At 44.4% G+C, this 13,307-nt stretch overlaps 2 protein-coding genes across 3 annotated transcripts in view; both read left to right on the forward strand.

Moving 5' to 3' along the window:
• PSMA4 (proteasome 20S subunit alpha 4) overlaps nucleotides 1–13,304 on the forward strand; it is a 37,330-nt gene extending 24,026 nt beyond the window's left edge. The window contains exons 2-10 of the mRNA XM_069866930.1: nucleotides 7,562–7,577; nucleotides 7,665–7,704; nucleotides 8,435–8,477; nucleotides 9,250–9,412; nucleotides 10,718–10,795; nucleotides 11,032–11,120; nucleotides 11,967–12,097; nucleotides 12,306–12,429; nucleotides 12,895–13,304. Coding sequence (XP_069723031.1) covers nucleotides 7,702–7,704; nucleotides 8,435–8,477; nucleotides 9,250–9,412; nucleotides 10,718–10,795; nucleotides 11,032–11,120; nucleotides 11,967–12,097; nucleotides 12,306–12,429; nucleotides 12,895–13,049 — 786 coding nt within the window. The 5' untranslated portion in view covers nucleotides 7,562–7,577; nucleotides 7,665–7,701 and the 3' untranslated portion in view covers nucleotides 13,050–13,304. The remainder of the gene's footprint in view (nucleotides 1–7,561; nucleotides 7,578–7,664; nucleotides 7,705–8,434; nucleotides 8,478–9,249; nucleotides 9,413–10,717; nucleotides 10,796–11,031; nucleotides 11,121–11,966; nucleotides 12,098–12,305; nucleotides 12,430–12,894) is intronic.
• On the forward strand, nucleotides 349–5,658 carry HYKK (hydroxylysine kinase). 2 transcript variants are annotated; one of them, XM_069866872.1, is made up of 5 exons: nucleotides 349–527; nucleotides 805–1,157; nucleotides 1,884–2,026; nucleotides 4,392–4,575; nucleotides 5,106–5,658. In XM_069866872.1, the coding sequence occupies exons 2-5, from the start codon at nucleotides 812–814 to the stop codon at nucleotides 5,579–5,581; spliced, it is 1,149 nt and encodes a 382-aa protein (XP_069722973.1). In that variant the 5' UTR covers nucleotides 349–527; nucleotides 805–811; the 3' UTR covers nucleotides 5,582–5,658. The 2 variants fall into 2 exon arrangements, with proteins under 2 accessions (XP_069722973.1, XP_069722974.1); XM_069866873.1 differs by lacking the exon at nucleotides 349–527 and adding an exon at nucleotides 681–703.
• Nucleotides 13,305–13,307: the final 3 nt, after the last annotated feature.

Consider the following 13,307-nt stretch of genomic DNA (forward strand, 5'->3'; position numbering starts at 1 on the left):
ATTAGGAAAAATTTCTTTACAGAAAGGGTTCTCGGACACTGGCAGAGGCTGCCCAGGGAGGTGGTTGTGTCTCCATTCCTGGAGGTGTTCAAGAGATGGGTAGATGCTTAGGGATATGATTTAGTAGTGGACAGGTACAGTTGGACTTGGTCTCGAAGGTCTTTTCCAACCTAGTCATCCTATATTTTCCCATTCTTCCTGTGCTGCTGGAAAGCCACAACCACTAGCACCACGTGCTGCTGAGCCTCCCCCCCTTGGCCGGCAGCGCAGGACAAAGGCTGTTCCCAGCAGGAAGCGAGGGCTGCTGGGAAGCCAAAGGTTGTTGCTGCTCCCGCAAACCAGAGGTTGCTGGTTCGGGCAGTGGAGACCGCAGCTCGGCAACCAGAGGCTGTGACTGGGACCCCATCTGCCTGAAGGCTGCGAGCTACTCAAACACTTCCTTTCTTTTGCAGGCGTGAAATCAGAACTTCCTGTGCAGCACGGTTGTCTGTTCATTAAGAAATTACTCCTGGAAATCAGCATACCAGGTCAGGCTGCGGTAGGAAATCTGCTAATAACCATATTAGTGGTTAATGAGTTTTCCTGCCTACGTGTTCTGAACAGAGTGGGTGTGTGTTTAGAGGAATTTTCCTCGCGGGGGGTGCAGACCAAGCAGCTGGCAGGAACAGTGACCAGCTGGGACTCCTGTGCTTGTTTATTAAATGCAGGAGCTCCCTCTCCAGTTGCGGAATTGAACCGTGTTGCAGGAATTGCTGCTTCTGATGTCTGAACGCAGATATCATCCAGCTTCTCTTTTTCTTCTAGAGACGTGATGTCTTCTGGCAATGGCTGCCAGCCCCAGGCACTGACCAAGCCAGCACTCAGTGAAACAGAAGCAGCTGAGCTGGTTGATAGAGTGTTTGGGTTAAAGGTGTCCTGGATCAGGCCACTCCCCAGCTATGATGATCAGAATTTCCACGTGCGTGTCTCCAGAAACAAAGATGTGGCAGAAGGTGCTAATGAGTATGTCCTCAAAATCACCAATTCGGAAGACAGCCAGGAGCCTGACCTCATTGAAGTGCAGACTCAGGCTATGATGTTTCTTAGCACTGAAGGCTTTCCTGCGGCTACTCCTTATCTTACAAAGGACGGGAACATAATGTCTCTGGAGTCAGGAGGTGAGCAGTCACCCTTAGCTTGGCAGTAGCGTGCTATGTGGGGTGCCATGTATATGCTCAAGTAGAACTCCAGGCTTGTTTTTAATCATTAGGGGATACGTATCGGGTGGCTGCATGTCCAGCCATAACAGCCCAAGCTTAAAATACTAGAAGCAAAGTAAGTTAGAGAGAACAGTAATTAACTATGAAAACACTTACAAAAGAACTTCTGTAGAATGAATTTCAGAAAACATGTGACCTATCCATGCACAAGGAAAGGGATGAAAAAAAGCCTTGTTGACTTAATTATTTACAATTTTTTTGCCTAACTAATGGTGTAAAATGCACTTCTAGCCCATCTATAGTTACAGGAAAAAATGGCTTTCATAGCCCTTGGAAGAAAGATTGTGCTGGTGTCTTGCTTTTATTTTCACTGTAACTTCCATGCAAGAGCTGGGACTCCCGAGACCTGTTCTGCTGCAAAGCCATGTAAGTGGGTGCCTTGGGGCCCTGGAGGAAACCTGCTGGGTGCAGAGTCAACTTCAAGCCTGAGGACAAGAGCTGCACTGTAGATTGCAAGTGTGTTGAGCTCTGCACGTTGTTGTAGGATGTTCTGTAAATGAAATCTGTTTTATCAGCTACAGCTGATGAGTTCTACATTGGGATAAAGCGTTTTTGCCTCTTGCATTAACTGGTACGTAACAGCACATACGGAAGTGATTGACTGCATCTCTCTCTGCTTGTTAGACAGCGGATCTGGGAACAAAAAGTACATGGTCAGGCTGCTCACTTACCTGCCAGGTATGCCTGTAGCAAAGATTACTACAAATGCCCAGATTCTTTATGAGATCGGGAAGCTAGCTGCCAATCTGGATAAAGCTCTCGCAGAGGTGAGTTTGTGTTGCTCCAGCCTCACATACTTCTTTCTCGATTAATTTCTCCTCTGCATTTCTTTTTGTGGTTGCTCTTTGCTCCCCTGATCCGCAACATTCAAGTTGGTGAAGGCAGATGTCAGTTTAACTCATTGTTCAGGTGCCAGCCTCCATGCTGGCTGTTACTAAACATTTCCCCAATTAACATAATCCGTTGGTGCTTATGACATGGTATTGCTGACCGTTTTGCAACGCGTTTTTGTGCCGTCAACAGTGAGATGAGGTTTTCTTCTTGACTTAGAACAAAACTCACCTGCTTGTTGTTTCAAACCTGGCAAATAAGGAGAGGGAACCCTAGGGTGCTCAAATTAGAAGCACGTAAAGATTCTTTTAAAGCATTTTTATATAATGCATATCAGACATGGCTGGCTGATCTATTATACTGAATTAATTTTGACTTGCTTTCTTCCTCCTGGTCATTAGAACTGTGACCATTTAACATTGGTAGCACTTGGTTCCTTCTCTACAGTGGCAGCTATGCTAACGAACAGAGATTTGTGACTCTTCTCTCATTTGTACCGCTTCCAGTCAAATACTCTTAATGCAAAGTAAGTTCTTTCTTTGCTCTGTAATTTTACAGACTAATAAAGCTGATAAATCGGCCAGTAATTAAGTTGGATACATAAAAGAACTCTTGCATTGTTTACTGCCTTTCATTAACCTTTCCTTCTCATGTTCTGGCTACTGGCTTCAGACAATTATGAAATGTGAATTGCCAGCTTTACTAACCACATTCTTAATTTACAAGATCATTTTTCAGTTGGGAAAGATAACTTACTCTTGCCTTCTAACACTCTGGCCACGCTTTTGTAATGCAATTAAAACAACTCGTAGAGGCCAGCTATTCTCAAAGTATGCCTCTGGCTTGTCCTGCCAATGAGGGAATAATTGATGAGAAAGCGAATTTTGATGGAGGAGGCTCTTTACACCCTTAACATGGGGTTTATCATCTACCAGTGCTTATCATTTAAAGAAAGAAAATTACAGTCCTTGCTGTCAAAACTTCAAAATATCATTGACACTATAAATAAAACTGAAGGTATTCTGTTTTCTGATGACGGATCAGAAAATACAGCCTGTCTACCCAGTTAATTTGCTTTGTCAGCTTGATGGCAGAACAGCATGCCGTGCTTTGTTTTGGGCACCAAGTAGTGTTCTACCACTGTGTCCACTGGTATCTCCCTTTGCTTGGATGTGCCTCGCATCCTTGAAGTGGAATAAGTCAGATTTATGGCTTGTGACTGTCAATGTCCTTACAGTAACAAGGGCTCCTGACTCTTCATTGCCCTTCCCACACCTGCTATCCCATTTACAGCCTGCTGGAACATCAGCTCTGTGCTGAGAAGATTGCAGTGGTTGCTTACCAGATGGCGTTTTTCTCCCAGTGCGGTGCTTTACACTGCATTAGGGATCCTATACTGTCATTTTTTGGCTTAGGCTTACTCCTGTTCCTTGATTTTTCATATACAGTTCCAGTTTTTACTGTCATTTAGCTTTCTGTAAGAGATGCAATTACAAACATGGGGTTTTGTTTTAAAGAGGAAGCCAGTTACTCTGGTGGGAGGTTTTTATTACTTGCCTTGTGCTCTGATAGAATCTGGCCCACAAACCACCTTAATAAGCATCAGAGGATTCATGGATAGGAGTGCTATGCAGTGGGAGAGATGCTTTTCCTCCCTGAATGTTACTTTCCAGACCACCTTTTTCGTTTGCTAATTAGAGAGGGTTTAGGGATCCTGTTATTCAGAATACTTAGGCTACCTGGTTGTACAAGGGCAAATTTTCATAAGAATAAAGCCTTGTCCTCATTTTTTTTTTTCATGTGCCACTCAACCCTAAGGCTTTTCCCAGAAGCTGCCACCTTTAAAGACGGAGTGGAGCATGCCTGTTCCCAGCACACTGGCAGGTTTTGTCTCCTCTGCTCCAACAGCTTTCTGTAGTGCCAGCTGTGCAATCCAGGCTCTGTCAGCATGGGACTCTGGCCCTGGCAAGGCTCAAAGTTGTTACATAATGACACGTTACAGAAAGTTGGGAGCAATTTTAAATTATTTAAGTGATTAATTACTTTATCTAATCTTTATACCTAAAGAATGGGGGAAAAAAAAACATCTGGGTTGCACATAGATATTAAGATATTTGCCTTAATTATGCTTCAGGTTATTCTTTTACTTGTTGACGTAAAGCAGTGGTCAAAGTCATCATGCTTTTCAGTAAGTCTCATTAGGAACCTGTTAAAGGTTAATAGAGGCTTTGAATCAAGCCCTTTAATCGTAAACTCAGGATTTTTATGTATGGCCTGTTTTGTCTTGTGCTTTTTCCAAAGAAATTCCATCACCCGTCAGCAAAAAGCCTGCATCGAAGTCAGTTCATTTGGAACCTGGCGAACGTTCCTCTTCTAGATAACTACATTTATGCCTTGGGCCAGAACAAATATCGTGCAGTTGTGGAACAAGTTATTGAGCAGTTTAAAGGGAAAGTGATACCCAAGCTCAGCAGTTTCCGAGCCTGTGAGTATTTTACTGTTGTTGATAGTTATGTGGAACTGAGTCACTGAAATGCCTTATAGGAGTTTGGGTCTGTGGAGAAGGCAAAAAAGGGAAAAAAAAAAAATCTCCTTTATCCTATGTGCAAATATTATCCTGGATGATCACAGAGCAGAATCTGCCAGGGGGAATGTGCTGTCCAGAGTTAGGTTCAGTTCTTGATCTTCCCAGTGAGTTCACTTCTAGTTAATAAGGTGATGACTTTCACACTGTTATATCAGTGTAATTAGAATATACGATGTGCACTATGTCCTTTCTTAAAGGCCCAAATAACTATTCAATCATATTTCTGTAATTCAGCTCTCAATGAGAAGAATTTGACCATTTGATGATTTGAAAACTCTTCTATTCTGTGTGTGGAAAACATGTAGCAGCGTATCATGGGCAGAATGAGACCGGAGCAAGACCTCTGTTTCTCTGAGAAATGGAAAAAAGAAGCTAGATTCTGCCATTTGATATTTATTAAATGCTGTTTCTGTGTCTTCTGTGTTTAGGTGTCAATCATGGAGATCTTAATGACCACAACATTCTAGTAGACTCCTGTTCTGATTCCCTGGAGAATCCTCAGTACAGAGTGTCTGGCATCCTGGATTTCAGTGACATGAGTTATGGATATTACGTATTTGAAGTTGCAATAGTGATCATGTACATGATGGTTGAGAGCACAGATCCTCTGCGTGTCGGCGGACACGTTCTGGCGGGCTTTGAGAGCGTCGTGCCCCTCACAGTGGAGGAGAGGAGAGCCCTCTTCCTCCTGGTGAGTGGGAGGTTCGCACAGTCCCTCGTCATCGCAGCCCACACGGCCATGCAGTACCCAGAGAACACAGAATATCTCATGATCACGGCCAAAACTGGGTGGAAACACTTGATGGCCATGTTTGAGGTGGGCCAGGCTGCTGTAGAAGAGATGTGGTTCGAGACTGCCAGAGCATATGTGGACCCTGTGCCTGCTGGGCAGAGCGATGGCTGATGAGGGACTAGTGCGGTGACACTCAGCTGTTCCAATAAAGGTGGTGCTGCAGGGGTGAGAGCGCATCCTGCCCTGTGTGTGTGAGGTGAGGGTGGGCAGGTGCCCACAACCGTTACAGCAGCGTGGGTGCATGGGTGTCCCCTCACAAGGGTTGACTTGCAGGCTCCTTGATACCAGAAATGCCAGCAAATAAACTCTAAGATTTGGTTTGGAGTTATAGAAAGCAATCATCCTTTAATTCACCTGGCACGCATGGGGGAGCGATCTCCACCTATTGTGTGCAGCAAGACAAGAGCTGGTTACAGAAAATATTTCCCATTTCCATGCATATGGATGAATTTCCCCAGAAATGTTATACATATTCTGTTCATTTCTAAGGACTAATCTTAATGTTATGATGAACTTCACAACTGTCAAATCTCTTGCTAATTGGAGCCAGCTCTCTGCTTGACCTTGCTTTTGAGACAGAAGACTGAAAACAGAGGTGATTAAAGAAGAAGCAACATCCGTTCAGCACAGATCACACTGAACACAAGATGTTATCTCCAAACGTCATACAAGAAGCAGCTACTATGCCAAAAAATGGAATAGTTTTTATTTAACCTAAAGGTGAGTTAAGTTTCGTCTAAGTAACTCTTTTTGAAGTTAGAGGGGCATTTTGTCTGAGAGCATGTTTTCTTTCAAGCAGTTTTTCTAGACACTGTTCATTCTTTGGAGACGTTAATGTCTTCTGTTCAGTGTGATCTGTGCTGAACCGATGTCTCTTATTCTCTAATCACCCCTGTGTGCAGCCTTTCCCCATCTCAAATGCAAGGTCAGGCAGAGCTGGCTCCAAAGCTCCACATTCTCAACAGTTTTGACTGCGGTGAAGTTCATAATAACATTAAAATGAGTCCTGGGAAAGGAATGGAATACTTATAAAGATTTGTGGGCAAGTTTATCCATCTGCCCATAAGTGGGAAATCCCTCCTGTCCCGGCTCTTGTCTGGCTGCACACGGCTGATAGAGCACGGCCCAGCCCTGAGAGAGGCTCATGGCTTTCTAGATCTCCAAAACGAGTCTCAGGGTTTATTTGCTGGCATGTTTGGTATTGCTTAGGGTTGTGGTTTAGTCCTGCACAGGCGCCGTTAGGTCCGATGATCTCGAAGGTCTTCTCCAACGTTAGAATTCGATCAAAAGAACCAACACTGACTGGAAAGTGGTTGGGGGGGGAGGGAAGCAAGCTATATAAAAGGGGCATTCTGCCTAACTTACAAAACAACAGTTACACGGATAGAGCTTTAGCTTACATGGAGATTCTTCCAAGTAACAGGGGACAGGACAAGAGGGAATGGCCTCAAGCTCCACCAGGGGAGGTTTAGGCTGGACATTAGGAAAAAATTCTTCACAGAAAGGGTCATTGGGCACTGGCAGAGGCTGCCCAGGGAGGTGGTTGAGTCACCTTCCCTGGAGGTGTTTAAGGCACGGGTGGACGAGGCGCTAAGGGGCATGGTTTAGTGTTTGATAGGAACGGTTGGACTCGATGATCCGGTGGGTCTCTTCCAACCTGGTTATTCTATGATTCTATGATATTCCACTTTTTGGAACAGTGAGTGCTGCTTCTGGCAGCCATAACGGGGCGGAGAGGGGGGACGCGTGCTCCCCCCTAGGCGACTGGAGGGGCGGGGGCGCGCTCCCCTTCAGGGCGCATGCGCAGCGCCTCCCCGGCCCCGGCGCTGCCTCTCTCCGGCGTATGCACAGAACAACGGCCGCGCGCGGGGCCCTCCGCCCTGTCAGCACGGCGCATGCGCAGCGCATGCGCAGCACCACCCCCGGCGCATGCGCAGCAGCCCTGCCTCCCCGCGGTGCGCACGCGCGGCCGCCATTTCCGTCGCGGCGGTGAGGGCTCGGGGCGCGGCCGCAGCGCCCGGTTCCTTCTCCCCGCCCCCCTCCCTCCCTCCACCCTCCTCTCACCGCACGGGACCCGCTCCGGTGCCCCACGCCGCTCCGGCCCGCCGTGAGTGCTGGGAGGAGGTTGGGGAGGGGCAGTGTCTCCCCGGCGGCGGGGCGGGCGGTGCCGGTAACGCGCTGTCCTCTCTTGCAGGCCCGGTTCCCTCAGCCCGCAGCGCCTCCCCGGCACCATGGTGAGTGCGGGCTGTGGGCGGGACGGCGGTGTGGCCGGCAGTGACTATAACAAAACGTGGAACGTCTTGATTTAAGTTAAAGTAGAGCAGAGTCTCGTCTCAGTAGTTGTGCTCTTTGGAAGCCAGACAGAATGTCCCTCAGACAGCGTGTTTTCTTTCGAGCTGTGGCTTCCCAGACGCCGTTCGTTCTTTGGGGAGGAAAACATGTTGTGTTCAGCGTGGTCTGTGCTGAATAGATGTCGCTTCTTCTATAATTGTCTCTCTTTGCAGCCTTACCCTGTCTCTAACGCAAGGTCAGGCAGAGGAGGCAGCTCCAGATTAGCAAAGAGATGTGACTGTTGCAAAGTTTCATAATAAGATTAGTCTTCAGAAAGGAATAGTATAGGCAGAAGACTTCTGGGAAAGCTTATATGCAGACACGTAAGTGGGAAATATATTCTGTTCCAACTCTTGTGTTGCTGCACACAATTGATGGAGATTGCTGCCTGGTGTTGCCCAGCCCTGATAAAGGGTAGTCACTTTCTGAAACTCCAAAACAAGTCTTAGTTTTATTTGCTGGCATTTTTGGTATCGGTGGGAGTGGCGTCACCTCGTACTGTGCGCACTGAACTGAGGTCACTCAGTGACTGTGCAGCTTGGAGCATGGGTAGTTGCAGAATGCTGCTCTCTGACTCAATGTTCAATGTTATTTAATGATCAATGTTATTTAATGAGCTCTCGCTTTTTGCAGTCTCGAAGATATGACTCCAGAACTACCATATTTTCTCCAGAAGGTATTTTCTAACCCCACACTGTTAAATATGCTCTTGATTGTTCTGTCCATCTCCTTAAAGCTAAATAGCAAACTACTTATACAAAGGTCTGTTGTTCACAGCACGTTTCCATCCATATACTGTTCGCAGAAATCATGTTTATCTGCTAGAAGTAGCACACACTTCTGTAAGGACACCAAGGATCTAAAGTAGAGACTTCCTCATTGGTTCTAATTGAAGCACTAACGAGACTATGCCCCGCTAGACAGATATCAACTGCCACATTTTGGAAATAACTTGGGCCAATCTTCACCATCCATCTCTTGGTTGCATATGGGCTCCCCCTCCCCTTGAGAATACCTTGTGTCCTGCTGGTACAATCACACCTCTCCTTACACGTGCTGAAACAAGTACATACATGCTGCGCTTTCCTGTTTCTTAGATGGGATGGACTTCAAGTGTAGCATCAAATGTTTTATTTGATTGTTGAAAATCCATTTTGATTTGCTCTGCTGCAGCAGACATATGCAGTAGATATTATTTCTGGTAAAAAAAAAAAAGGAGTTTGTCCCACATTGGCAATGCCCTGTATTACCTTATCAGATTTGTGGATTTTCCTTTTCTTACTCCTTCCTCCTTTTCAACCAATTAATTTACTGTTAGCGGGTAACGGTCTGAAGAACTAACACTAGATTGTACAATGAGTATCTTAGAGTCTTGCAAATTTCAGTTAGTCACATACTTGGTCTTCTTCGGTGTTATTTTTTGAGTTACTGATTTAAATCTTTCCTAGGTCGCTTGTACCAGGTTGAGTATGCAATGGAAGCAATTGGACACGCAGGCACTTGCTTGGGAATTCTAGCCAATGATGGCGTTTTGCTGGCAGCAGAGAGACGCAACATCCACAAGCTACTTGATGAAGTGTTTTTCTCGGAGAAGATATACAAGCTTAATGAGTAAGTTGAAATGATGATCAGGTGGCCATTGATGTTACCAATAACAAAACCGTTATTCAGACATATTAGTACTGAACCTGGCTTTATCTTATCAGCAATGTCTTTTTGTTCAGTGTTTTAAGTGGGTATGACAATTTTGCCCTTGTTCACTCTGTAGGTCTCTCTGAAGCACAAGTGTTGCTTTTTTTCTAAGAAAACATCTAAGAAAATTTGCTAGGTGGAACAGCCTGTTTGTTGGTACTTCGCCATACAAAGTAATGATATTGCAGCACTTAGGAAAATGGGGAAGAGTTTTGCAAAATACCATCTAGGGAGCAGAATAAAGAATGCACGCAAATCTCCATACTATTTCAGCCCAGCGTTCTCTTCTAAGTCTTTTTTTTTTCTGTTGTGATTCAAAGACAAGAATATGATTAGGTAAAACGCGCCTTAGATTTCTTTGCCACAGCTTCCTTTTCAGTTCTCTTGAAGTTAAATTTGTCGTGTCAGAATGAAGTTTGTTATGCTCTGTCACCTGTAAAGGAGGTAGAGCTTCATCCTTGCCAGAAGATACAGAAGTGGCTTATCATCCTGTCAGCCTCCTGCTCTATGTTGATCTCGAATGCAGCTAGAACTGTGGGAAGTAATGTACTTTCAAGGAGGCTGCGTAACAGTGCGCTAGAGGAGTCACCTAGGCCAGCTCTTCCATCTTCTGAAAAATCCTTAAGTTCACCTGGAAGGAATAATCTGCATTGTTTTACTTGAATCCTTTCTACATAGTGAAAGCTTTGTAGCAATATCAGCTTGGGCAAGAGAAATGTAAAATTAAGAGCTAATGAAGTGATGGAAAGGCTGTGAAGTACTAACTTTCCCTTATGATCCGATGAAGGTCACTAAGTTTCAGTTAGACAGATGCAGTGTGTCAGCCCCCAGCTTCCACTGAAGGCCTGTCCCATCCCCACAGTTCCTTCAGTGTTCTGGTGTGCTGTGCCAGGTGACCTCCAGACAGGCACCTGTATGCAGCTAATGGCTCTTGTGAAAGCACTTGAGACTTAACAATCCTCATCGTGATACTCTTCTCAGAACTATCTGTGTAACTTACATACTGACTTGCTTATGTTTTGCAGTGCACTTCTCTTATGAGATGGTTGTGCAATATTTTTGGTGTACCCCAAAGGCAGGAGCTGGTGAACCTCTTTTTTTATGCTATGCAGCTTTCATCAGAAACACCCAACAGCAGGTGTTCTGCCTGAACCGCTGTACGAAGACACAGCTATTTGTTGGAGGTGGATAGGAATTCAGTTACTTTGTATGCTTACATTGCAGGGATATGGCTTGCAGCGTTGCGGGAATAACCTCAGATGCCAATGTTCTAACAAATGAACTGAGACTGATTGCACAGAGGTAGGTTTGCTGATGGTGAACATGGTTTCACTTGCCTGCCCTGTCACATTCGGTTTTGTTTATGTATTGAATCAATGTGAACATGCATTCAGTAGAGCAGAATTAGACTGTTAGAAATAAACCAGCTAGATCTCGGGGACTGTAGCTTGGGAACTCTTTTCTTGTTAAACACGGTACAGGATACTGTCAGCAAAACAAGTTTTGAAACCTGTTTTTTTTTTTCTTTTTCATACTAGGTATTTGTTGCAATATCAAGAGCCCATTCCTTGTGAACAACTGGTAACAGCATTGTGTGATATCAAGCAGGCTTATACACAGTTTGGAGGTAATGAAGTGTGAGGAACCATTTGCTTTTACATGTTAAAAGAATGATTCTGCTACGTGATTTGAAGCATCTTGGTCTCTGGACAGTTTTACCAAGTTTGTCTCTAACAAGTTATCCCAGGAAAAACGATAGTCAAATTGAAGAGGAGAATGATTAGTCATGGTTAGTGTTTTGCCCCTGAAGGCTCTGCTTTTTAGTAATTGAGAAATTGATGGCTAAGACTCTAGCCCGTTGCACAGAATGCTCTGTGTGCTCTTGGATTTAGTGAATGTCTTTAGAAGACTAGCAGAGAATTTTTTGATGTGTGACCTTTCAGCCTTTTGGGCCTGCCTGGCATAATGCCATGATGAATCATAAATTAGACTGTATGGTGTGTCAGCGCATTGGTATTGTAACACTTTAAAAAATAGCATTTCTGAGGATCAAGTAATGTGTTAGTGTTGTAAATAGCGTTTCGTAGCACATGAACTGATGATTTTGGTATTTTACATACAAGCAATGTGGAAGAATAACCTTTTTGTGTACCTTGCTTTCAACACCGCTAAGTTATATGCTTTAACAGCTAAGCTACGTACTTTTAAGCTTTGATTGAAAGTCCTGAGATGATAAATCATAATTTGTGGAGACAAAATGAGCTGCTTTGAGGGTTAAATGAAATAAACCTCTGCGCCCTGCTATGACTTAGAAAGTAGTGCTGGCACGCTTATCTCAAGCAGCAGAAGTGCAGAACAGTTTGTTAAATCCTAGTTCACAGGAACAGATCTGAAGAAGGAAATCAAAGAAAGTTGTCAATCATGGCCAATCTCATTACTAAATTTAGATTCCGAATTGCCTTCTTTTCAACAGGAAAGCGTCCTTTTGGTGTTTCGTTGCTGTATATTGGCTGGGACAAGCATTACGGATTTCAGCTGTATCAAAGTGATCCCAGTGGAAATTATGGAGGATGGAAAGCTACATGCATTGGGAATAACAGTGCTGTAAGTTCTGGTTTTTTTATCTCCTAAAAAGTCAAGGAAAAAAAGTGGGTAAAATGCAGCATACTAATTTAAGTGAGTTGTTGATGACTAGTTTAGAGTAGAGATGGTTAGCTGTAGAAACACTGCCGTTGCTGTGTATCAATATTACCTGACAAAAAGTTTGGTTGGTTGCCGAAAGACAGTATTTTAATTTCTGTGAACTCTACAGGCAGCTGTGTCAATGCTGAAGCAAGACTACAAAGAAGGTGAAATGACCTTGAAGACTGCACTTGCATTAGCCATTAAGGTTCTGAACAAGACCATGGATGTTAGCAAGCTCTCTGCAGAGAAAGGTAAGCAGTTTGCTACTACAGGATTCCACCCTTTGCTTAAAAAAACCTAAGCGAACATCTGTATGCTAGATGTGGTTTATTGGGGTTCTGGTTGCCGTGCAAAAGATGTTTATTTAGAGGATGCAGCAGCTCTCAGCCTTAGCCTTCCTAAGAGGCATACGGATAGCTTTGCTGAGGACGATCTGCTTGGGTCAGCTCCAGGAGCTGGACTGCACTGTAGGGACTCAAACCGCGAGGGTGCGGTAAGAAATGGCTGTGTGCCTGCGAGCAGAACCACTGGGCAGGTACTAATATGCTTGTGCTGCAGAGGAAGATGGCTGCTGTCTGGCTTGCCAGGCCAGGCTTCCCGTAGAGGCAGAAGAGCCTTCTGCTTCGTTGTCGGTTGTAACCCCAAGTTTTACCCTGCTGCTGCTTGCTCTCTCTAAAGGACAAACTGTAATCTGCTGTCTGTTCCATGTGTTTCAGTTGAAATTGCAACACTGACCAGAGAGAATGGAAAGACAGTAATAAGAGTTCTGAAGCAAAAGGAGGTGGAACAGTTGATAAAACAACATGAGGAGGAGGAAGCAAAAGCTGAACGTGAAAAGAAGGAGAAAGAACAAAAAGAGAAGGATAAATAGAATATGCAATCAAGTGTTCTGTAGGTAACATAGGACCTGCTTCATTGAAAGATAATCTGGATTTCTGTTTTGTAGAAACCTACAAATAAGCCATGGAGGACTCAGAATTACTTTTGATGAACCAGGTCCTCAGTCATCATTCAGATAATTAGTTTATTGCTCCTTACATCAACCAATGATTGCTTTCATTCTTGAACACTTGTTTCTTTCATCTTCTACTTTTTATTATGGAATAAAATCTAAGAAGAATAGTAATGG

The sequence above is a fragment of the Phaenicophaeus curvirostris genome, chromosome 12 (assembly GCF_032191515.1).
Source record: "Phaenicophaeus curvirostris isolate KB17595 chromosome 12, BPBGC_Pcur_1.0, whole genome shotgun sequence".
Classification (NCBI taxonomy): Eukaryota; Metazoa; Chordata; class Aves; order Cuculiformes; family Cuculidae; genus Phaenicophaeus; species Phaenicophaeus curvirostris.

Excerpts from the sequence above, each read along its gene's own strand:
- HYKK (XM_069866872.1), top strand. The coding sequence starts at position 812 with ATGTCTTCTGGCAATGGCTGCCAGCCCCAGGCACTGACCAAGCCAGCA. Across the intron at positions 2,027-4,391 it reads TGGATAAAGCTCTCGCAGAG|AAATTCCATCACCCGTCAGC; the intron begins GTGAGTTTGTGT and ends CTTTTTCCAAAG. Across the intron at positions 4,576-5,105 it reads GCTCAGCAGTTTCCGAGCCT|GTGTCAATCATGGAGATCTT; the intron begins GTGAGTATTTTA and ends TTCTGTGTTTAG.